This window comes from Entelurus aequoreus, linkage group LG03 (genome assembly GCF_033978785.1).
Source record: "Entelurus aequoreus isolate RoL-2023_Sb linkage group LG03, RoL_Eaeq_v1.1, whole genome shotgun sequence".
NCBI lineage: Eukaryota > Metazoa > Chordata > Actinopteri > Syngnathiformes > Syngnathidae > Entelurus > Entelurus aequoreus.
The window spans coordinates 5,711,590-5,736,455 of NC_084733.1; the positions used below are offsets into that span (position 1 = coordinate 5,711,590).

At 39.0% G+C, this 24,866-nt stretch overlaps 3 protein-coding genes across 5 annotated transcripts in view; 1 reads left to right on the top strand and 2 right to left on the bottom strand.

Moving 5' to 3' along the window:
- On the bottom strand, nucleotides 1-3,548 carry LOC133646035 (dynein light chain roadblock-type 2-like). The gene is made up of 4 exons (XM_062040988.1): nucleotides 3,013-3,548; nucleotides 2,865-2,940; nucleotides 2,450-2,617; nucleotides 1-100 (listed from the first exon to the last, which is right to left on the bottom strand). Exons 1-4 carry the CDS (start codon nucleotides 3,013-3,015, stop codon nucleotides 45-47), a joined length of 303 nt encoding a protein of 100 aa, XP_061896972.1. The 5' UTR covers nucleotides 3,016-3,548; the 3' UTR covers nucleotides 1-44.
- Nucleotides 2,873-13,821, bottom strand: LOC133646036 (dynein light chain roadblock-type 2-like). Of its 3 annotated transcripts, none has more exons than XM_062040991.1 (5): nucleotides 13,711-13,821; nucleotides 13,559-13,634; nucleotides 7,176-7,343; nucleotides 5,394-5,470; nucleotides 2,873-2,940 (listed from the first exon to the last, which is right to left on the bottom strand). In XM_062040991.1, the coding sequence occupies exons 1-4, from the start codon at nucleotides 13,711-13,713 to the stop codon at nucleotides 5,427-5,429; spliced, it is 291 nt and encodes a 96-aa protein (XP_061896975.1). In that variant the 5' UTR covers nucleotides 13,714-13,821; the 3' UTR covers nucleotides 2,873-2,940; nucleotides 5,394-5,426. The 3 variants fall into 3 exon arrangements, with proteins under 3 accessions (XP_061896975.1, XP_061896976.1, XP_061896973.1); XM_062040992.1 differs by lacking the exon at nucleotides 2,873-2,940 and adding an exon at nucleotides 4,594-4,861; XM_062040989.1 differs by lacking the exon at nucleotides 2,873-2,940 and having other exon boundaries at nucleotides 4,594-5,470.
- The window catches only part of psmd7 (proteasome 26S subunit, non-ATPase 7), a 17,177-nt gene continuing 6,107 nt past the window's right edge, over nucleotides 13,797-24,866 (top strand). The window contains exons 1-7 of the mRNA XM_062040987.1: nucleotides 13,797-13,958; nucleotides 16,031-16,122; nucleotides 18,420-18,512; nucleotides 18,585-18,682; nucleotides 18,759-18,839; nucleotides 21,031-21,122; nucleotides 23,227-23,425. Coding sequence (XP_061896971.1) covers nucleotides 13,885-13,958; nucleotides 16,031-16,122; nucleotides 18,420-18,512; nucleotides 18,585-18,682; nucleotides 18,759-18,839; nucleotides 21,031-21,122; nucleotides 23,227-23,425 — 729 coding nt within the window. The 5' untranslated portion in view covers nucleotides 13,797-13,884. The remainder of the gene's footprint in view (nucleotides 13,959-16,030; nucleotides 16,123-18,419; nucleotides 18,513-18,584; nucleotides 18,683-18,758; nucleotides 18,840-21,030; nucleotides 21,123-23,226; nucleotides 23,426-24,866) is intronic.

Below are 24,866 nucleotides of genomic sequence, written 5' to 3' on the forward strand. Positions count from 1 at the left end.
CTTTTCATTCATTCTTTTATTTTAGCCTTCATATACTTTTACTCTCATGTCCGGGAGTATTTCTCAAACCTCTGGAGGAGTATCAGAAGATAGCCATTCTCTGTCGGGACATACAAGAAGTTCTTTTAACATTTGGTGGGCCTGAAGTCCAAGGTCAAAATAGTTTTTTAACACTAATAGGAGGCTTCCTCCATCCTAGTGTGACCCGCCCGACTCAGTCCGGGACTCGAACTAGGGGTCGTTTGCATGAGAGACCAGCGTGCTAGCTACCGTGGTTCGAGTCCCGGTGTCCTGCGAAATTCTGTATCCCTGAAATATTTTTGCGGGAGCGCGCACGGGTCTTCGGCAACGTTCCCTCTAAGGTGCGCGCCTGTGCAACTGCGCACTGCTCAAGCGTCCTCTGCGCACGGCAAATCTATGCCGCGCACAAAATCAATTAAAAAAATAAGCGCATAACAATTTTCGACACGACAGAGAAAACAATTTTCGTCATCATTGTTCAAATATTGTAACGTCTTGTCGAGACGCTTTGAGGACATGAATTCCATCCATCACTTTACTGAGCAAAACTCTTTATTGTCGGCCATAAACACATCACCAAAACATTAGTAAAAAAAAATGATATCTAGCAAAAGTGGTCATTTTCTGCAATACAAACCAGACCAAAAGCAGCTTTGTTACATCAACAGCAGCCGCTCGCTCTTTCTCACTTGCGCCAACACATGCACATATGGCACTTAGCCAGTGATGCGTTTACAGCCACACAAAAAGTCGGACAACTCCAACACCACACATAAAGTGTCATTCCAGGTCGTTACACTATGATTTACCAATCAAATGTGTGCTTATTCTAGTGTCATTTATTAGGAATCTTCATTTATAAATATTAATCATGAAATGCTGTTAGTATATTAAATAAATACTAATAAAAATATATTTTTTACAAACAGGAAGTTGCAGGAATGTACACATGATCCCCTGCTTACATCTCATTGTGCAACAGGTGAATGTTTTAATGGGAACTAAATGCAATGTCTGAAAGGGGTACAAATTATTTCCAAAGCAGGACCTCCACCCAGACAAACAATACAAGTACACAGTTCGTGAAAAACAGTATTTTTGTTATTGTCATTGTAAGGCGGCCTAAACACTTACCGTATTTCCTTGAATAGCCAGAGGGGCGCTAATTCATTTAAAACCGTCTTTTCACTCCTGCGTTTACCAAAAGCACGCGGGATTGGCAAGCATGCGTTAATTATTTTAAAACCTCTTCTCACTCCGGCGCTTACCTTATCATGAAAAGCACATTTAATAAAAAAAAACGTTATTATGGTCTTACCTTTAGGTATAAATGAGTCCATGCGCAGCTCCTATAGAAGTCTTCCTTATCTTTCTTCAGTTTTAAAAGTCTCTCTGTCTCGATGGAGATCTTCCTTTAAGTATTACCTCCTGCTTCGATTGAAAGTCCAGTTTAGAAAACTGTTTTATTTTAGATATGTAATCCTCCATGGTAAAAGTGCAAGCAAACAATGGCTCCTCACTCTTGCTGCTTGTTGTCTTCTTCTGCAGTACCAGCAGTCGCAAGAAGGATCACTAGCGCCCTCTACCACCAGGAGGCGGAAGTCATTTAATGACTCATATTTGACCCGGCGGAAGTGCCAAGCATGCGCTAATTACTTTGCGAAACGAGTTTGACCCGGCTGTAATTCTAGGCAGGCGAATACTATATTCCCGGCGGCAATTTAAGGAAATACGGTATATTACAAAATAACCTCATGTAAATGACTGCTGTCATTTGATTATAATAATAAGAGAATGTTGTCTGTCTATCTGTGTTGGCCCTGCGATGAGGTGGTGACTCGTCCAGGGTGTACCCCGCCTTCCGCCCGAATGCAGCTGAGATAGGCTCCAGCACCCTCCGCGACCCCGAAAGGGACAAGCGGTAGGAAATGGATGGATGGATGGAGATTAACTTGTTATTTAGTCAGGTTTGGGACAGGAGCCAGATGAGGTGGTTCGGGCATCTGGTCAGGATGCCACCCGAACGCCTCCCTAGGGAGGTGTTTAGGGCACGTCCGACCGGCAGGAGGCCACGGGGAAGACCCAGGACACGTTGGGAAGACTATGTCTCCCGGCTGGCCTGGGAACGCCTCGGGATCCCCTGGGAAGAGCTGGACGAAGTGGCTGGGGAGAGGGAAGTCTGGGCTTCCCTGCTTAGGCTGCTGCCCCCGCGACCCGACCTCGGATAACCGGAAGAAAATGGACATCGCTAATAAGACGGAAGTGCTGCCGCTGTCTGAACAAGGCACAGAGCTCCGCCCCCTATGCGCGCTCCCGCGGCAGGGATACAAAATATGTATAATAAAGCAGGAACTGAACCACGCGGGAATATTGAGCTATTTTGGCCATTAATTAGCCTTCTTTTATCCGCTCTACGTTAATTAGTTACCTGGTCCAACCATGATCTCTTGGTTCTTGGTGCTGATGCGAAGAACTACGAGTTCATTCTCCGGGTCAATGTCTCGTACCGTGCACCTGGCCATCCAGGTGAGTTGGCGGAGGGAGTCCACATACTTCCCCGCTTTGGAGTTGTCGAACGATGACCGGATAGGAATGCCTGGAAGTAAATAAATATTCATTTTAGAATGAGCGTTGTTCGTCACTTGTCAAAATGGTGTGCCTTTTATTTTACGTACAACAAACATTAAATTAACATCATTTCAACCCTTTTTTGTCAAAAAAACACAAAAAAACTAATTTGTGTGTAAAAAAAATACATAATCACATGCATTGCAAATTGTGTAATAATATCACTAAGCAATTATACATAAATATTAATGTATATAAAATGTGAATCCAATTACCGTCTGTATTAGCAACTATTGTTCCAATTACACTTCCTTGGGCTTCAATTCTCTGGAGCGTTTCCTCAACTTCACCCTGTAAAATACATAAAACGTTTTAAAATGTAACAAAAACGACAATATCAGCTTATTATTATTATTATTGTACCATTTTGCCAAACACTTTTATTCAGACTACCGGAAGTAAATAGTAGCTTAACGACGACTGTCCTCGCGGCCACGCTCGGGGATTAAACACTCTTAATGACGCCCAACATTGCGTTTGGACACGTAATGCTACGCGTGTTATGCGTGTCGTGACATTTCGTGGGCGAGTTGCCTATTTTTCTGACGTTATAAGGAGATATTTGTGATTTTTTTACTGTTAGCTTGTTGTGTTTAGCGTATTGTAGTGTACTTCCGGCGTTGCTACTTCCGGGGTGTATACCTTTCAAAATACATTACAAATGTAAAATAGTTATACAGATCAAAAATCATTAAATAGTCAAACCGTTTTACGTACTCTTCTTAGTATTGCGTAAAAAAAAAAGATTGTCACAGTTAAATATCTAGTCCAGTATTTGAGTCCTATATTGACGAAAACATACTCTTATTTTGACACGTTATACTATGCGTCTATTTTTCCGACGTTATAAGGAGATATTTGTGATTTTTTTACTGTTAGCTTGTTGTGTTTAGCGTATGTCGTGTACTTCCGGTGTTTCTACTTCCGGGGTGTATACCTTTCAAAATACGTTACAAATGTAAAATAGTTATCCAGATCATCGTTAAATAGTAAAACCGTTTTACGTACTCTTCTTAGCATTGCGTCAAACACAAGATTGTCAGAGTTAAATATCTAGTCCAGTATTTGAGTCCTATATTGACGAAAACATACTTTTATTTTCATTTTGACACGTTAAATTACGCGTGTTACGCGTGTACTGACATTTCGTGGGCGAGTTGTCTTTTTCTGACGTTATAAGGAGATATTTGTTGATTTTTACTGTTAGCTTGTTGTGTTTAGCGTATGTAGTGTACTTCCGGTGTTGTTAAATTCCTGTTATACAGTATATGCCTTGAGCTCTTATTTTGAAGGCACTAGGAGCGGAAGTGGTGACACGTTGTGGCGTAGTTTTGAAAATAAGAGCTCAAGGCATATACTGGATAACAGCTTATAACAGGAACTTAACATCACAAAGAGGCAAGTCCATAAAAATAGGCTACACTACTTCCGGGGAGTATACCTTTCAAAATACATTACAAATGTAAAATACATATCCAGATCATCATTAAATAGTAAAACCGTTTTTTACGTACTCTTCTTAGCATTGCGTCAAACACAAGATTGTCACAGTTAAATATCTAGTCCTGTATTTGAGTCCTATATTGACGAAAACATACTTTTATTTTGGAGCGTTAGGGCCACATTCTAGAGCAGTGGTTCTTAACCTTTTTGGAGGTACCGAACCCCACCAGTTTCAAATGCGCATTCACCGAACCCTTCTTTAGTGAAAAATATTATTATACATATATTTTTTTAGTTCAAGACAAAGTTATGTTTTTTTACTGGTGCACAAAATGAACCGTGCATTAACATCACCTTGATCCGAGAACAAAACCAACACAGTGCATGAACTCACAACAAATTACTGTCAGGTTCAAACACCGAACTATCTATTACACAAGACAAGAAGAAGGAATCAAGCAGAGACAGAGTTGAATTTTACTCATGAGGAGAGACGTATTGGGCTGTACACTCAGTTACAATTTCACCCTACGCTCTAAGGTACAGTCCCACGGCTCCTCTATTTATTCGGGAGGTCCGTAGTTAACATCACTGAGGCTGCTTCTGAAGGTAGCGGGGGGAATTTCAGCAGCCCCAGTTGGACACAATACATGATTATTCAGAAATACAAATGGGCTGACACTCGTGATTTCGCCCTGTCTCTGTTTTGTCTGCGTTGAGGTACTCGATGTCCGTCCTTGGCTGTCAGCAGGCAGGGTCTGGAAACAAACTGACACGAGACAACTCGCAAAGCAAGATTTACAAGTTGTGTGCCTTTGCACAGATAGAAAAGTACAACTTCAGCACAATTGATAGTAACTATAGCAACGGCCTTTAAACATAAGAGTTGTGTGATCATTTATACATGATTATTCTAACATTTGCACACCTGCAAATCAGATGGAAAATGAAAGGGAACATTGTTTGGGGGTAACCATAAACACGGTGATAGGGAGAAGTTTTTATTTACGCGATGAGTCGGGTGTGTCTTGACCTTCGCCGAACCCTTGAGACCGACTCACCGAACCCAGGTTAAGAATCTTGTATTATATTAATGCACATCCACTGTTAATAAAACGATCATAAATATCACTACCACGGGTCATATTTATTTCACATTAAAAAGACACAATATATACAGGAGTAAAGTAGTCAACAGAACAATAAACATATGAATACTATTTCTAAGACTTTATATTTGACATTGAAGTGTTGACCGTGATATATGGATGCTCTTATTGTCGTGCAGAAATTAAACACACCAGTGAAGTAGATGTTGCTGGTATTATATCACTTTATGTCTCGCATCTCTGAAGGACGATCACGAGGGAGTCACTCTCTGTGGACACAAGACAATATGGTAGAAAAATGTCAACGTTATTAGTTATTAGAAGGAAGGGCTGACCAAAATGCGGCCTAGGGGGCCATTTTCGGCCGCCAGCTTGTTTTGTATTGGCCCAAATCTGATCAGATATTACACAAATGTAAAAATGTTGATGTTTTCTACAGATACCTTTGCACACATTGAGCATGTACAGTAGGGAAGGGATTCATATGGTCCTTGGTGGATCTCGTGCAATGCAGTCTGCTGAAAATGATAAAAAGCGCCATTGTACGTAGCATTGGCGTTGTTAGGCCTATTTTAGGGGGGCTGAAGCCCCCCTAAAATACTCTTAAGCCCCCCTAAATAATTTGGTGTTAAAAAAAAAATATATATATATATATATATATATATATATATTTATTTTTTTTATTTTTTTACAAATACATGCCGACATATTCATTATAAAGTGGCCCGAATATGAGTTTAAATAAATAATCGTATAACCTGTCATTATTCACTCACTTTCCCCTCACTTCATAGCGTAAGGTAGAGAGCCTCTTTAGTGCGTCGGTATCCAATCCATTCCACTTGTTCATATAGAAAATGCCCACATCACTCAAAATCCAGTCCGCATTTTCTCTGCGACCTTGCTTGCGGTCCTTGGACTTGTTCATATAGAAAATGCCCGCATCACTCAAAATCCAGTCCGCATTTTCTCTGCGACCTTGCTTGCGGTCCTGCAGGTGTACAAAGCACATTAGCACACAGCACTGCAGAACAAGAACGTGAACGGATGCAAAATGGACATATATATATGTCCTTACGTAACATCACCAGAATGATTGACAATTAGGAGGACCAATAGTCAACATGATCCACAACATCCTCTAGTATACCTTTAAGTCTTTCATATATATATATATATATATATATATATATATATATATATATATATATATATATATATATATATATATATATATATATATATATATATATATATATATATATATATATGAAAGACTTAATATATATATATATATATATATATATATATATATATATATATATATATATATATATATATATATATATATATAAGAAAAACCCAGACACCATCTTTGTAGTCATTTTTCTCCTGCGTGGACTTCCGTCTTCCTTTACAATGAGTGAAGCTGCACGAAACCTTGTGTCTGCAAATATATTTGTTGTATTGTATTGTTACATTAATAGCTGTTGTATTATTATAGGATGGCTTGTTAAACCTTTCATAGGATTTTCAGAGGGAGGAAAAACCAAGACATTTAATATAAAATGTATAATGAATAAATACATAAAAAGAAAAAGAGTCCCGTGCATTTTTTTAAATAATAGTAATAACAATTAATAATTTCTAAGTCTTTGTTAGGCGTTTGTGAAGTTTTGTGCTCGTGCGCTACGTTCGCTCGCACCCTGTGCATCTCCTGGGGGCTACGCCCCCCCCTGTCCTTAAAAGCTAGTGACGCCCCTGGTACGTAGCAACTGACACTGTGGTCAGAGTTGGAATTGCCACAAAACACATTTTAAGATATTCAATGCTTTGCCATCTGGTGGCTAACGTGGATAGTGCAACCCAATTTGTCACGTTTCATGTGTCAGGTAAGCCGTGACGAATAGGGCCATAAAGTAAAAATCCCTTTCCTACTGTGTGAAAGTGTCTTTTTTTTTTTTACACAATTACCCGGTGCAATCATGATCTCTTGGTTCTTGGTGCCAATGCGGAGGACAGTGAGATCATTCTGAGGGTCAATGTCTCGCACCGTGCTTCTGGCCAACACGGTCAGGTGGCGGAGGTGTCCCGCATACTTTGCCGCTTTGGAGTTCTCAAACGTGGTCCGGACTGGAATACCTGTGCAACAAAAATTGGATTTGTGTTATTATTATGGTCCGCATATGGTCCAAGTTTATTTCGAACGTGCTCACAGTTACAACATGATTCATCACAATTTCCAGTTTGTCTGAAAATGAGTTTTTTCCATTTCATAGCAATTAATAGCACATTTAATTCACTTCCTGTGCTCAATTTGTGCACAATTTAACTCCATAATTAATAAATAATACAGTTCTTAAAAAATAAATAGTTACCTAAATTGTGATTAACATAGTGCGATTTCATTTTCAATGAGGTTCAAAATGTTTTTCAGAACTCTTCTTCTTTGTTCTTAAACTGGAGACAAATCAGTAGTTTGTTTGATTTATTTGCTTAATCCATTCCATAATTTAATCCCACCCGCGACCCCGAAAGGGACAAGCGGTAGAAAATGGATGGATACTGATATGCTAAATGCTTTAAGTGTTGTACGTGCATACAAATGTTTTAAATTACATTTTTCTCTAAGGTTATATTTCTCCTCCATTGTTGAGAAGAATTGTTGTACTCTTGGGTAGCCGATCATAGTTTGATTTGTGCATAATTTACCTAAATCAGCGATTCTCAAACTGTGGTACGACAAAAAAATCAATATTATTCACTATATTAAATTATATTATACTATGCTATGTACTTTTGAGAACATTTCATTTATTCGTTAACAACTGTATTTTGATATGTATTTCAGTATAGTGTTTATTTAACTTTTGTTTGTAATTAATTTGATTTGATTCATTATTTAAGTACAGTGTTTTATTTTTTTATCTTCAAACACAGTGCTACTGTTCAACCTGTGTGTAATTTTACAGTAGCTCAAATATTAATCATACTTGTTAAACAAAACCTCTGCCTTGTTTTTAATAAAAACCTAGGCCTACTATGCTACTGTACTACTACATTATGGTGGTACTTGGAGAGCCAAGATTTCTCCGAGGTTGTACTTGGTGAAAAAGTTTGAGAATCACTGCACTAAATCATTGAATTTCAATATGTTTGTGTAATCGAAACTTAACATAATGAATAAGCAGCATAGGAAACAGCAACAAAAATCATATCCACACAAGCAAAAAAACTATTGCTGCATTTTGTAGAAAAAAAAAAAGACAATTATTCATATTATCAGCTGCTCTTTGGGTGTTGTTATTGTTAAGTCAGTGTTGTTTGCAGTGTTGGGACTAACGCGTTACAAAGTTACTGTAACACCGTTATTTTCGGCGGTAACTAGTAGTCTAACGCGTTATTTTTTATAATCAGTAACTCAGTTACCGTTACTACATGATGCGTTACTGCGTTATTTTACGTTATTTTTTATGTAGTATCGGCTCGAAAGTGTGTTTTATTGGAGAGTTGCAGTGTCATTCTTCTGATTCTTCCTGTCTCACAAGCGGGAGAAGAGAGAGGCGCGCTGTGTGTGTGTGTGTGTGGGGTGGGGGGGCGTGTCTGTGTTCACTAACAAGACATCATGACGGAGCAGAAGTCGAGTTTCTTAACATGGAGATATTCTCACTACATTTCTTTTGTCGAGCACAAAGAAAAGAACATTTTAGTTAAATGTAAGTTGTGTCTTGGATCAAAGATCCTATCTACTGCCCAAAACAGCAATTCAAATCTGCTGAAATAGCTACAAAAGCAACATGCTTTGACAAAGCTAGTAAAGAGAGACACACAGCGGCTGGATTTTAACGGAGGAACTGCTAGCCAGGACAACATTGATAGAGCCATTGCAGCGTATGTGCTAGAAGACATGCAGGCTATTTGTACAGTGGAGTCACCCGCTTTCAGGCAGCTGGACACAGTGGAGAGTGAGTACATAAACATGGAAAGCAAGCTAAAGAAAACACTCCAAACTCTGCCTCTGCTCATCATTCAGCACTGAAGGTACACACACTCTGTCAATTTTCTTATATACTCTTTCATTCTAGACTTCTAGAGTGTTTGATTATCACATCACTCTAAATGTATAGACCAGGGGTCACCAACCTTTTTGAAACCAAGAGCTACTTCTTGGGTACTGATTAATGCGAAGGGCTACCAGTTTGATACACACTTAAATAAATTGCCAGAAATAGCCAATTTGCTCAATTTACCTTTAAAGGCCTACTGAAACCCACTACTACCGACCACGCAGTCTGATAGTTTATATATCAATGATGAAATCTTAACATTATAACACATGCCAATACGGCCGGGTTAACTTATAAAGTGCAATTTTAAATTTGCCGCTAAACTTCCGGTTCGAAACGCCTCTGCGGATGACGTATGCGCGTGACGTAGCCCGGCGAACACGGGTATGCCTTCCACATTGAAGCCGATACGAAAAAGCTCTGTTTTCATTTCATAATTCCACAGTATTCTGGACATCTGTGTTCGTGAATCTGTTTCAATCATGTTCATTGCATTATGGAGAAGGAAGCCAAGCAAGCAAAGAAGAAAGTTGTCGGTGCGAAATGGACGTATTTTTCGAACGTAGTCAGCCACAACAGTACACAGCCGGCGCTTCTTTGTTTACATTCCCGAAAGATGCAGTCAAGATGGAAGAACTCGGATAACAGAGACTCTAACCAGGAGGACTTTTGATTTGGATACACAGACGCCTGTAGAGAACTGGGACAACACAGACTCTTACCAGGATTACTTTGATTTGGATGACAAAGACGCAGACGTGCTACTGTGAGTATGCAGCTTTGGCTTTTTTTTGCGTATGTACGTAACTTTTTTAAAATATATAAGCTTTATGAACCTTGGGTTAGGTGAACGGTCTTTTGGGCTGAGTGATTGTGTGTGTTGATCATGTGTTTGAATTGTATTGGCGTGTTCTATGGAGCTAGGAGCTAGCAGAGGAGCTAGGAGCTAGCATAACACGTACCGTACCGTACGTGCGCGTCACGTACGTAACTTTTTAAAAATATATAAGCTTTATGAACCTTGGGTTAGGTGAACGGTCTTTTGGGCTGAGTGATTGTGTGTGTTGATCAGGTGTTTGAATTGTATTGGCGTGTTCTATGGAGCTAGGAGCTAGCAGAGGAGCTAGGAGCTAGCATAACAAACACGCAGGTGTTATTATGCAGGATTAATTTGTGGCATATTAAATATAAGCCTGGTTGTGTTGTGGCTAATAGAGTATATATATGTCTTGTGTTTATTTACTGTTGTAGTCATTCCCAGCTGAATATCAGGTACCGTGAGTATGCAGCCTTGGCTGCTAAACATTCGATAACTTGACCGTATGTGCGCGTCACGTACGTAACTTTTTAAAAATATATAAGCTTTATGAACCTTGGGTTAGGTAAACTGTCTTTTGGGCTGAGTGATTGTGTGTGTTGATCAGGTGTTTGAATTGTATTGGCGTGTTCTATGGAGCTAGGAGCTAGCAGAGGAGCTAGGAGCTAGCATAACAAACACGCAGGTGTTTTTATGCAGGATTAATTTGTGGCATATTAAATATAAGCCTGGTTGTGTTGTGGCTAATAGAGTATATATATGTCTTGTGTTTATTTACTGTTGTAGTCATTCCCAGCTGAATATCAGGTCACCCCCGGCTCTCACAGCATCTTCCCTATCTGAATAGCTTCAACTCCCCACTAGTCCTTCACTTGCACTTTACTCATCCACAAATCTTTCATCCTCGCTCAAATTAATGGGGAAATTGTCGCTTTCTCGGTCCGAATCTCTCTCACTTCATGCGGCCATCATTGTAAACAATAGGGAACTTTGCGTATATGTTCAACTGACTACGTCACGCTACTTCCGGTAGGTGCAAGCCTTTTTTTTATCAGATACCAAAAGTTGCAATCTTTATCGTCGTTGTTCTATACTAAATCCTTTCAGCAAAAATATGGCAATATCGCGAAATGATCAAGTATGACACATAGAATAGATCTGCTATCCCCGTTTAAATAAAAAAAATTCATTTCAGTAGGCCTTTAACTCTATGTTTTTATTAATAATTAATGATATTTACACTTAATTGGACGGTTTAAAAGAGGAGAAAACACGAAAAAAATGACAATTAATTTTGAAACATAGTTTATCTTCAATTTCGACTCTTTAAAATTCAAAATTCAACCGAAAAAAAGAAGAGAAAAACTAACTAATTCCAATCTTTTTAAAAAAAAATTAAAAAATTTTTTATGGAACATCATTAGTCATTTTTCCTGATTAAGATTAATTTTAGAAGTTTGATGACATGTTTTAAAAAGGTTAAAATCCAATCTACACTTTTTTAGAATACATAACAAATTGGACCAAGCTATATTTCTAACAAAGACAAATCATTATTTCTTCTAGATTTTCCAGAACAAAAATGTTAAAAGAAATTCAAAAGACTTTGAAATAAGATTTAAATGTGATTCTACAGATTTTCTAGATTTGCCAGAATAATTTTTTTGAATTTTAATCATAATAAGTTTGAAGAAATATTTCACAAATATTCTTCGTCGAAAAAAACAGAAGCTAAAATGAAGAATTAAATTAAAATGTATTTATTATTCTTTACAATAAAAACATTTTTTTTTAACTTGAACATTGATTTAAATTGTCAGGAAAGAAGAGGAAGGAATTTAAAAGGTAAAAAGGTATATGTGTTTAAAAATCCTGAAATCATTTTTAAGGTTGTATTTTTTCTCTAAAATTGACTTTCTGAAAGTCATAAGAAGCAAAGTAAAAAAAAAAAAAAAGAATTTATTTAAACAAGTGAAGACCAAGTCTTTAAAATATTTTCTTGGATTTTCAAATTCTATTTGAGTTTTGTCTCTATTAGAAGTAAAAATGTCGGGCAAAGCGAGACCAGCTTGCTAGTAAATAAATAAAATTTAAAAAATAGAGGCAGCTCACTGGTAACGGCTGCTATTTGAGCTATTTTTAGAACAGGCCAGCGGGCTACTCATCTGGTCCTTACGGGCTACCTGGTGCCCACGGGCACCGCGTTGGTGACCCCTGGTATAGACTATAAAGTTCACAAACATAAAGAAAGATCCTATTGGGCCAGGCCAATCTTTCCTTTTCTCTAAACTAACACTGGGGAAATGTGTAGAGTGTTCTGGGCTTCAGTACAGTGTTGATCTCCTGAAGACATGATTTTATTTCACAATTCCTTGAGAGAAAAAAACGCCTGGTTAGGCGTGTGTATAGCAGTATATGTGCTGTATATAGTGACATGACATAATAATCATGTCATGTGTGCCTTCCTTGGGTGAAGCCAGGTTTACAGCTATGTTGTGACATTAATAGATTGAGACTTTTATTAGTAGATTGCACAATACAGTACATATTCCGTACAATTGACCACTAAATGGTAACACCCGAATACGTTTTTCAATTCGTTTAAGTCGGGGTCCACGTTAATCAATTCATGGTAGTTTGTTGTGATTATACGGTTTGTTACTTATGTTTGTTATGTTGCAGCTATTTAAAATAGTTTTGTCAAGTTGTTCTGGCCCGAAATAAATTGGCCCTTTGAAACATATCTTTGTCTTTGTGTGTTGTATGTAGACCATATTGTTTAGCAGAGTTCAGTGATGCAAATGCATGTCAAGTTGATCAACACATTGTATTATTCTCCAGGGCAATAACAGTACTGAGTACTGAAATGAAGGCTAAAAGGGCATTAAAGGGGGCCTTAAAAAAAACAACATATATATATATATATATATATATATATATATATATATATATATATATATATATATATATATATATATATATATATATATATATATATATATATATATATATATATATATATAAGTAACTAAATAGTTACTTTTCACAGTAACGCATTACTTTTTGGTGTAAGTAACTGAGTTAGTAACTGAGTTACTTTTGAAATAAAGTAACTAGTAGCTGTAACTAGTTACTGGTTTTCAGTAACTAACCCAACACTGCTTATAGCATATAAGAATATTCTATTACTGTTAAGAAAACTATGAATAATAAAAAATGTGTCCTTTCTCATAACTACACGTATGACAAAAAAAGCGCGTGAAAATCAGTGGTATTCAGTGAGGTAAAATGAATTAAATGCGCTGACAGTTCATTGCTCCTGCCAAAATGAATTGCACTGAGTGGAGCGGATCACCACTCCAAGATGGCGGCCCCGCGTCTCGTCAGCGCCTGTAGGCAGTAGCGCTCCATGCTGCGTACCCTTAGAACATGTCTATGGTTGTTACTGTTAAGTCAGTGTTGTTTATTGTTACCTTCTGCATTGGCGACGATTGTTCCACTCACACTCGCATGGGCTTCGATCCTCTCGAGAATTTCCTCAACTTCCGCCTGCAAAAACATAAACAATTGGATTTATTTCCCAGCACTTGCGTGCCTCCCAAAATACATCAACTTGAGCTCAGACCATATTGTGACTTTCGCCAACGCGCCTCTCTCTTCGCGTCCCAGCGTTACCAATGGCAACGGAAGTGACGTCTGACGTTTACGGAAGTGAGGTCATACGTATGCGAAAAAGTGCGGCGCAGGCGCAGTCGTTGTTTAGAGTTGGCTCGTGTTGCCGTCCTCCTGAACAGCAAAAATGCCGGAGTTAGCGGTAGAAAATGTGGTTGTTCACCCGCTGGTTCTACTCAGTGTGGTCGACCATTTTAACAGGTGAGTCCATTGAAACGTGTTTGTCAGCCGCGGGGCTCGCTAATGTCGATGCAATGGCGACAACGCTTCGGCTAAGCTAACGTTAGCCGTGCTGAGTCAGAGCGCCGTTGACAATGAATGGTTAGCTTAGTTAGCTCACTCGCGTCGTCACAAATACACACACATTTGCCTTTATAAGTGGATATTATCATTATCATCCATCCATTTTTCTACCACTGGTCCCGTTCGGGGTGGCGGGGGGTGTTGGAGCCTATCGCAGCTGCATTCGGGCGGAAGGCGGTGTACACCCTGGACAAGTCGCCATCCTATATTATGATCATATTGACGTAGAAATGTAACGGTACACAAAAATTTCGGTTCGGTACGTACCTCGGTTTAGAGGTCACGGTTCGGTTCATTTTCGGTACAGTAAGAAAACAACAAAATATGCTTGGCTGCTGCACTACTAATGATTAATGTAACTATAGCTGGAAAAATAGTACAATAGCAATAGGAGAGACTATTCACCCCTGAACACCATGGAGTTCATGTAGGCTTAATGATGCAGTTGCATTATTATATCAACTATCAGAGACAGAAACTCTTCATTTAACATAATGTCCTTTTTTGCTGCTTCAACACAGCTCAATCAACACAGACAAAGGTCAAGTGAAATAACAGACAGACAGGGCTTTGCTGTCCGTAACACACACGCCGCAAAATGAGCTAACGTTACGCTAAAAGCTAATTAACCTTCACTTCAAGCCAGGATTGCGAGCGAGCTGAGCTGCCGTTTGTTTCTAGAACGTCAACGGGCTCATTGTGATGTTACTAGTAGTTGACTGGGAGGTGTTTATTATAATTTGGGGAGAGTCCGCTGCCTGATGCTTACCTGCTAAACACCTACCTGCTAACCCCACCGCAGAAGCACTGACTCCATGCGCTCTGAATACGCACTGCTGATTGGCTGTTACCGCTCTGTTTGTAACCAATCAGATGGTTGTGTGGATGGGACAATGCTGGGTGCTGTGTAGAGTACTGACAGAGGCAGAAGAAGCGGAGCAGCTTGTTAAAACTTTAGCTTAGGCGGCTACTTAATATGTTCGTGTGGAAAATCGTTCGGTACACCTCCGAACCGAAACCTCTGTACCGAAACGGTTCAATACACGTACCGTTACACCCCTATACTGACGTTATTAAACCTACATACTGAAACAGTGAGCACGGTTGACACCGTGTCTTTGTACATGGGTGGATTATGGTTTATTGAATGGATCCCCATTTACCATGAATGTGGATACTATAAATACAGTCTATTATACAGCATAATTATAACTGTATGTTTGAGGAGATTAGTCCTGGGAGCAGGAAGTGCCAAATAGCCATTGTTGGCATCCCTAGTGTCATGAATATGTGTGTTAGTTGATTTTAAAAAACTGTTTGTAAAAGTAATCTGGTGATTGATCTAACATGATAGTTCTAAAGAACATAAGGAGACTACAATGCATCTTTTGTTCAACAGACAACCAGGACAGGCGTGAATGCATAAGTGAAATATTAGTGCGCAAAGAACATTTAAGTACCAGTCTAGCCGCTCTGTTCTGAACAAGTTGCAGTTTGTTCAGGTCAGACTTAGTCGTAGCGGTCCATATTATAGGACAGTAATGAAGATGACAGAAAACCAAGGACTGTTGTTGAGGATGTCAAGAAGGTGGAGCACTTCCTGACCATAACTAAACATCTCCCCATTTTCATTAAAATACCATCAATATGATCGGACCATGACAGTTGACTGTCTAATAGCACACCAAGCAGTTTTGCTTTTTTTTAACCTGCTCAATATGTATATCTGACATTGAAATATGAAGCTGAGGGTCATCAACAAGCATATGCCTGCATCCAAAAAGAATGCTTTTTGTTTTGTCAATATTCACAACAAGTTTACTATCATTTACCCAGCGTGACACTCTCTGGTGGTTTAATAACACAAGATTTGTTAGCTTAGTATGTAGCATTCGTCTTGACCAAAGGGTAAATAATGCTGATATGGATGGTCACTTATTGTGCTGAGGTTGTGCCTTCTTGCTCTACAGAATAGGGAAAGTTGGCAACCAGAAGAGAGTGGTTGGAGTCCTCTTGGGGTCGTGGCATAAGAAAGTTCTTGATGTGTCAAATAGCTTTGCAGGTGAGTGTTCAATCAATCAATGTTTACTTATGTAGCCCTAAATCATGAGTGTCTCTGCACAAGCCACAACGACATCCTCCGCTCAGATCACACATCAGGGCAAGGAAAGACTCAACCCAATGGGATAACAATGAGAAACCTTGGAGGCGCCCCCCCGGGCAATCGGTGCAATGGACGTCGAGTGGATCTAGCATAATATTGCGGGAGTCCAGTCCATACTGGATCTAACATAATAGTGAGAGTCCAGTCCATAGTGGATCTAACATAATAGTGAGAGTGCAGTCCATAGTGGATCTAACATAATAGTGAGAGTGCAGTCCATAGTGGATCTAACATAATAGTGAGAGTGCAGTCCATAGTGGATCTAACATAATAATGAGAGTCCAGTCCATAGTGGATCTAACATAATAGTGAGAGTCCAGTCCATAGTGGATCTAACATAATAGTGAGAGTGCAGTCCATAGTGGATCTAACATAATAGTGAGAGTCCAGTCCATAGTGGATCTAACATAATAATGAGAGTCCAGTCCATAGTGGATCTAACATAATAGTGAGAGTCCAGTCCATAGTGGATCTAACATAATAGTGAGAGTCCAGTCCATAGTGGATCTAACATAATATTCTGAGAGTCCAGTCCATAGTGGATCTAACATAATAGTGAGAGTCCAGTCCATAGTGGATCTAACATAATAGTGTGAGAGTCCAGTCCATAGTGGATCTAACATAATAGTAAGAGTCCAGTCCATAGTGGATCTAACATAATAGTGAGAGTCCAGTCCATAGTGGATCTAACATAATAGTAAGAGTCCAGTCCATAGTGGATCTAACATAATAGTGTGAGAGTCCAGTCCATAGTGGATCTAACATAATAGTGTGAGAGTCCAGTCCATAGTGGATCTAACATAATAGTAAGAGTCCAGTCCATAGTGGATCTAACATAATAGTGAGAGTCCAGTCCATAGTGGATCTAACATAATAGTGAGAGTCCAGTCCATAGTGGATCTAACATAATAGTGTGAGAGTCCAGTCCATAGTGGATCTAACATAATAGTGTGAGAGTCCAGTCCATAGTGGATCTAACATAATAGTGTGAGAGTCCAGTCCATAGTGGATCTAACATAATAGTAAGAGTCCAGTCCATAGTGGATCTAACATAATAGTGTGAGAGTCCAGTCCATAGTGGATCTAACATAATAGTGTGAGAGTCCAGTCCATAGTGGATCTAACATAATAGTGTGAGAGTGAAGTGAAGTGAAGTGAATTACATTTATATAGCGCTTTTTCTCAAGTGACTCAAAGCGCTTTACATTGTGAAACCCAATATCCAAGTTACATTTAAACCAGTGTGGGTGGCACTGGGAGCAGGTGGGTAAAGTGTCTTGCCCAAGGACACAACGGCAGTGACTAGGATGGCGGAAGCGGGGATCGAACCTGCAACCCTCAAGTTGCTGGGACGGCCGCAACTTGATGTTAGATCCATAGTGGATCTAACATAATAGTGAGAGTCCAGTCCTCAGTGGATCTAACATAATAGTGTGAGAGTCCAGTCCATAGTGGATCTAACATAATAGTGTGAGAGTCCAGTCCATAGTGGATCTAACATAATAGTGTGAGAGTCCAGTCCATAGTGGATCTAACATAATAGTGTGAGAGTCCAGTCCATAGTGGATCTAACATAATAGTGAGAGTGCAGTCCATAGTGAATCTAACATAATAGTAAGAGTCCAGTCCATAGTGGATCTAACATAATAGTAAGAGTCCAGTCCATAATGGATCTAACATAATAGTGTGAGAGTGCAGTCCATAGTGGATCTGACATAATAGTGAGAGTCCAATCCATAGTGGATCTAACATAATAGTGTGAGAGTCCAGTCCATAGTGGATCTAACATAATAGTTTGAGAGTCCAGTCCATAGTGAATCTAACATAATAGTTTGAGAGTCCAGTCCATAGTGGATCTAACATAATAGTGAGAGTCCAGTCCATAGTGCATCTAACATAATAGTGTGAGAGTCCAGTCCATAGTGGATCTAACATAATAGTGTGAGAGTCCAGTCCATAGTGGATCTAACATAATAGTGTGAGAGTCCAGTCCATAGTGGGGCCAGCAGGAGATCATCTTGAGCGGAGACAGGTCAGCAGCGCAGAGACGTCCCCAACCGATGCACAGACGAGTGGTCCACCCTGGCTAATTCTGGCTTTTTTAACCATGTGTAGTCATGTGTTTTATGAAATGTCATTGTCCCCTTTGAAATACACTAAACTAATCTAATCTAAGGCGTTTTGTTTCTTTGCAGTACCTTTTGATGAGGACGACAGAGATGATTCGGTGTGGTTCCTGGACCACGACTACTTGGAGAACATGTATGGCATGTTCAAGAAAGTCAATGGTAAGATAAAAAAAAAAAGTTTTTGGTCTGCGTTAAACACCTGCTTACATCATTATTTAATTTTTGTTTTAGCCAGAGAAAGAATCGTTGGATGGTACCACACAGGGCCGAAGTTGCATAAGAACGACATTGCCATCAACGAGCTCATCAAGCAGTACTGTACCAATTCAGTATGTAGCTTTTTGGGTGTTTAAATTTTTTAATTCTTACTACATTATTTACTAACACATTTCTTCTTTCTCCCAGGTGTTAGTTATTATTGATGTAAAGCCTAAAGACCTTGGTCTTCCTACAGAAGCATACATCTCCGTAGAAGAAATACATGATGTAAGTGAGGTTTCATTGAATGTTCTTGTGGCAATATCTCAAACGTACAATTAAAACCTCTTAATTGACTCAAATATACAATTAAAACCACTTACCGTATTTTACGGACCATAGGGCGCCCCGGATTATAAGGCGCACTGCCGATGAATGGTCTATTTTTGATCTTTTTTCATATATATAAGGCGCACCGGATTATAGGGCGCAACAAAGGAGTCATATTATTATAATTTTTTTCTAAATAGAAAACACTTCCTTGTGGTCGACATAACATGTAATGGTGGTTATTTGGTCACAATGTTGCATAAATGATGTTTTACACATCATCTTCAAGCCGCTTTCTCACAGTCTCTTCCGGATGTGCCGTTTTGTGGGCGGTCTTATTTACTTGGCTCACCTTCGGCAGCGTCTTCTCCCCGTCATCTTTGTTGTAGCGGTGTAGCGTGCAAGGACAGGAGTGGAAGAAGTGTCAAAAGATGGAGCTAACTGTTTTAATGACATTCACACTTTACTTTAATCAATAACGGAGCAGCATCTCCTCATCCGGAAACAAAAACCACACCACAGGAAATGTGTCCCGTGAAAAACCGTCCTACCGGAATTCTCTAATAACTAAAGTTCCTTGGGTGAATAATGTCAACTCACTACACCGGTATGTTTTAGTGCTTTCATGGCAAGTTTACTGACAAATATAAGTAAGAACTTTACACTACTTTATATTAGAAATGGCAAAAGCAGAGGATGAATGTCCCATAACAAGAAGATAGAAAAAAAGAAGAAGCTTATCGACTACGGTGTCGTCACAAACTACAAAGGTGGACGCGCGCAATTTTTCAGGATTTATGCAGATCCCAAATACAGATCAGCAGGTACCAGCAGGTAAGAAAAGTGGCTTTTGCATATTATTGCGAAACAAAACGCCAGATAATGTCTTACCTTATAGACACACCATAATAATTAGGGGTGTGGGAAAAAATCGAATCGCGATTCTCACGTTGTGCGATTCAGAATCGATTCTCATTTTTAAAAAATCGATTTAAAAAAAAAAAAAGAAAATTCATTTATTTTTTCAATTTTTTATTAATTTTTTGTTTTTATTTTTTTTAAATTAATCAATCCAACAAAACAATACACAGCAATACCATAACAATGCAATCCAATTCCAAAACCAAACTCGACCCAGCAACACTCAGAACTGCAATAAACAGAGCAATTGAGAGGAGACACAAACACGACACAGAACAAACCAAAAGTAGTGAAACAAAAATGAATATTATCAACAACAGTATCAATATTCGTTACAATTTCAACATAGCAGTGATTAAAAATCCCTCATTGACATTATCATTAGACATTTATATGAATAAATAAAAAAAGAACAATAGTGTCACAGTGGCTTACACTTGCATCGCATCTCATAAGCTTGACAACACACTGTGTCCAATATTTTCACAAAGATAAAATAAGTCATATTTTTGGTTCATTTAATAGTTAAAACAAATTTACATTATTGCAATCAGTTGATAAAACATTGTTCTTTACAATAATAAAAGCTTTTTACAAAAATCTACTACTCTGCTTGCATGTCAGCAGACTGGGGTAGATCCTGCTGAAATCTATGTATTGAATGAATAGACAATCCTTTTGAATCGGGAAAAATCGATTTTGAATCTAATCGTGACCCCAAGATTCGATATTGAATCGAATCGTGGGACACCCAAAGACTCGCAGCCCTAATAATAATACCACTATGTTTAATGCGCCGACAATCCATCAAGTGGTGCGGCTTCATAGCTTACCAAAGTTGTACAAAAACATTTTGATAGATTTTTGAATCGGTGTGTAATGTTCTATAATTTCAATGGAACATGAAATGTTGGTGTTGTTTACTTGAGTCATATTGCAGTCTACTCTTATATCTTATGTTTGACTGCCATCTACTGGTCACACTTATCATTACACCATGTACCAAATAAAATTGCTTTGAGGTCGGCAAGCAAAACTAGAATTATTCCGTACATTAGGCGCACCGGCTTATAAGGCGCACTGTCGAGTTTTGAGGGAAAAAAAGGATTTTAAGTGCGCCTTATAGTCCGGAAAATACGGTAATTGATTTGACTGGCAAATAAATAAACACTATTTGATACAAATTGGTTTCGATTGTATTTTAATTGCAGCAATTTACTATTTCTAGGATGGAACACCAACTTCTAAGACCTTTGAACACGTCACCAGTGAGATTGGAGCAGAGGAGGCAGAAGAAGTGGGAGTTGAGCACTTACTCAGGTAGAGGAATCCCCATGTGAGATTAGATTGTCGATTACTTGCCTCGTAAAGTGAGTTAGGCAAAACTGTGCCTACCACCTGCTCAGTTCGCCCTGAGATGGGTAGGTTGTGAGTTCAAACTAAGGCTGAAACGACGCGTCGACGTAGTCGACGTCATCGGTTACGTAAATACGTCGACGCCGTTTTTGTGCGTCGACGCGTCGCATAATGACGTCACACTACCGTCATGGCGAAGCGCAAAGCAGACGATCAAAGAAGACGATGCGAGCGGTGCGAGCGAGGGGGGGAAAGCATGCCAATAGTGTGGGAGTATTTCAATAAACGGCCTAATAATGTTGTTGTATGCACACTGTGTCGAGCGGAAATGGCCTATCATAGCAGCACAACGGCTATAAACGAACATTTGAAAAGAAAACCATCAACTAGTCAATCGTCCGCGCGAGCATACGTTGTCATCATTACACAAAAACATGAATGTGTCATTTGTATCTGCTAGGGGTGTAACGGTACGTGTTTTGTATTGAACAGTTTCGGTGCGGGGCTTTCGGTTCGGTACGGGGGTGTACCGAACGAGTTTCTAAGCTAAAGTCTTAACAAGCTGCTTTGCTCCGTCTGCCTCTGTCTCAGCACGCAGCATTGTCCCACCCACACAACCATCTGATTGGTACACACGCAGCATTGTCCCACCCACACAACCATCTGATTGGTACACACGCAGCATTGTCCCACCCACACAACCATCTGATTGGTACACACGCAGCATTATCAGCCAATCAGCAGTGCGTATTCAGAGCGCATGTAGTCATCGCTTCAGCGTGGAGCAGATAGGTGTTTAGCAGGTGAGCATCAGGCAGCAGACTCTCCCCAAATGATAATAAACACCTCCCAGTCAACTACTAGTAACATCACTATGAGCCCGTTGACCTTCTAGAAACTTAAACTGCAGCTCAGCTCGCTCGCAATCCTGGCTTGAGGTGAAGGCTAATTAGCTCTCAGTTCCAGCCACATCGACCCCTTCTGAGCGCCTATTTTCAGCTGCTGGGAATATTGTAAACAAGAAAAGAACCAAAGCATGTAGACATGCTAACCTTTCTTCATTACAACTGTTAGACACTCACTGGAATGAGTAGAATTGGTTATTGTGTACTGTGTTGGACTGGATGTTTATTTTGCACATTTTAAAAGCAATACTTAATGTTTACAGTGCTCCAGAATATTTAGATTGGCACTTTTTTGTATTGGATGTTTATCTTTATTTTTGCACATTTTAGCAAATAAGCAATACTTTCACTTTTGTTGAAATGTTTACACTGTTGTTACAGAATATTTCGTTTTGCACTTTTTTGTATTGGATGTTTATCTTTATTTTTGTACATTTTAAAGCAAAAAAAGCAATACTTTTACTTTTGAAATGCTTATACTATTGCAGAATATTAAGATTTGCACTGGATGTTGACTTTTATATTTGCACATTAAAAAGCAAATAAGCTACTTTTAATTTTGTTAAATGTTAAAAGTTTTAAATGTTTACATTGTTACAGAATATTTAGTCATGTTGTTGTCAATGTTGACTGAGTGGCCATAGTTCTTTTTTTTTGTAAATAAAAGCCATGCCTTTTGAAAAAACGGGCCTACATTTATTTTTTCATCTTCATTTTGAATAAAAAAATAATCGGCAAAAGGAAAAAATAATCTATAGATTAATCGAAAAAAATAATCTATAGATTAACCGATTAATCGAAAAAATAATCTATAGATTAATCGATAGAAAAATAATCGTTAGCTGCAGCCTTAGTTCAAACCCCAGCCGAGTCATACCAAAGACTATAAAAATGGGAGCCATTACCTCCCTGCTTGGCACTCTGCATCAAGGGTTGGAATTGGGTGTTAAATCACCAAAAATGCTGCTCACTGCTCCCCTCACCTCCCAGGGGGTGAACAAGGGTATGGGTCAAATGCAGAGGACAAATTTCACCACACCTAGTGTGTGTGTGACAATCATTGGTACTTTAACTTAACTTAACAAACAGCAGAGGAGCTGATGATCCCGTCTAAACTACGTTGCAATTAAAAGGTTCTCGTATTTGCTAAATGCCGCCTGCAGGGACATTAAGGACACCACAGTGGGCACGCTTTCGCAGCGCATCACGAACCAGGTCCACGGTTTGAAGGGGCTCAACTCCAAGCTGCTGGACATTCGCTCGTACCTGGAAAGGGTGGTGGCGGGGAAACTTCCCATCAACCACCAGATCATCTACCAGCTGCAGGACGTCTTCAACCTGCTGCCAGACGTCAATCTCCTGGTAAGTGCTTACTCTTGAATATTATTTTATGAGGTATGAAATACTGTTAGCCTACATTATGACATTTTATTAGGGTTCGCATGTACCCTGTATAAAGGACTCCCACAGGGAGTCCTTTATACAGGTACAAAGGAACCTATTGTTATTGTAAGGTTTATTATTATTATTCCGCCGCCACAAAAAACTCTAATTTGACCCACTTAACATGCTTCAAAACTCACCAAATTTGACACACACATCAGGACCTGCGAAAATTGCCATATAATAAAAAAACCAAACCCCAAAAATCAAAATTGCGCTCTAGCGCCCCCTAGGAAAAAACAAAGACAAACTGCCTGTAACTCCCACTAGGAAGGTCGTAGAGACATGAAACAAAAACCTCTATGTAGGTCTGACTTAGACCTACATTTCATAATTTCACATTCTCGGGCAAAAACCAACAGGAAGTTGGCAATTTTCCCTTCAACACAAAAAATGACTAAAAACACAAATTTTTGCCTCTTTGAGCTGTAATTTGACCCCCTTAAAATACTTCAAAACTCACCAAACTTTTCACACACATCAGGACTGGTGGAAATTGCGATCTAAAAAAATAACCGAACCCCAAAACTCAAAATTGCGCTCTGGCGAAATTTCTGAATAAAACAGAGACAAAACTGCTCCTCAGAGGAAAACTCAGACAAAACTGCTTGTAACTTCCGGTAGGAACGTCTTAGAGACATGAAACAAAAACCTCTATGTAGGTCTCACTTAGACCTACATTTCATAGATTGACATCCTTCAGCAACTAGCACCTGCCAAATATGCGGACCCGACCAACGCTGCTTGCAGCTTTAATTTGACATTGTATCTGCCTGAAGGCACGTTGAGGAAAAAAAAGTTAAAGTTCACATATAGAATTGATAACCAATATGTAATGTGTCTCAGAGGTCCCACAATACTGTATTGTAAGTGTGTTGTCCTAAATCTAGCCTTCACGCTGGAATCTGTGGGGTACCAGTGTTGGCATTTTCAAAATGGGGTCCCACTTTTTTGTAAGCATTTTGAAAACAAATGATAAATGTATGCATTATCCTGTTATATCTCACATTCTATATTGTTTTGGAAAAACGTTGTCATAAACGCTACTTAATTAATAAAAAAAATGATACAAAAGAAAACAAATGTTTATGCATATGAAAATGTATTCAGTTATAAAAATTCATTGGCTTTCTTCTTTCCTTCATGGATCCAAACTTTACCGCTGCCGCCCCAAAATCAAAGTTGTCTGGCTGACGAGGGCAAAGTGGTCGTTTGGGTCCATTTTAGCTCTAAAAAGGGTATTTCAACAAGTAAACAGTACAGTAGGTACTTGATTTTGATATATGTACTGCTCATAAGGGTATTCTGTGATGTGTAAATATCAAAATATTACATTGAATCACTTTTTGTCAGGCAATAT

What these genes read in the sequence shown, in the direction of transcription:
- LOC133646035 (XM_062040988.1), bottom strand. An exon ending in AATAGTTGCTAATACAGACG is followed by an intron (nt 2,618 to 2,864) that starts GTAATTGGATTC and finishes ATTTACTTCCAG; the next exon opens with GCATTCCTATCCGGTCATCG. An exon ending in AGAGATCATGGTTGGACCAG is followed by an intron (nt 101 to 2,449) that starts GTAACTAATTAA and finishes ATGTCCCGACAG; the next exon opens with AGAATGGCTATCTTCTGATA.
- LOC133646036 (XM_062040991.1), bottom strand. An exon ending in AATCGTCGCCAATGCAGAAG is followed by an intron (nt 7,344 to 13,558) that starts GTAACAATAAAC and finishes TTTGTTGCACAG; the next exon opens with GTATTCCAGTCCGGACCACG. An exon ending in AGAGATCATGATTGCACCGG is followed by an intron (nt 5,471 to 7,175) that starts GTAATTGTGTAA and finishes TTGTGTCCACAG; the next exon opens with AGAGTGACTCCCTCGTGATC.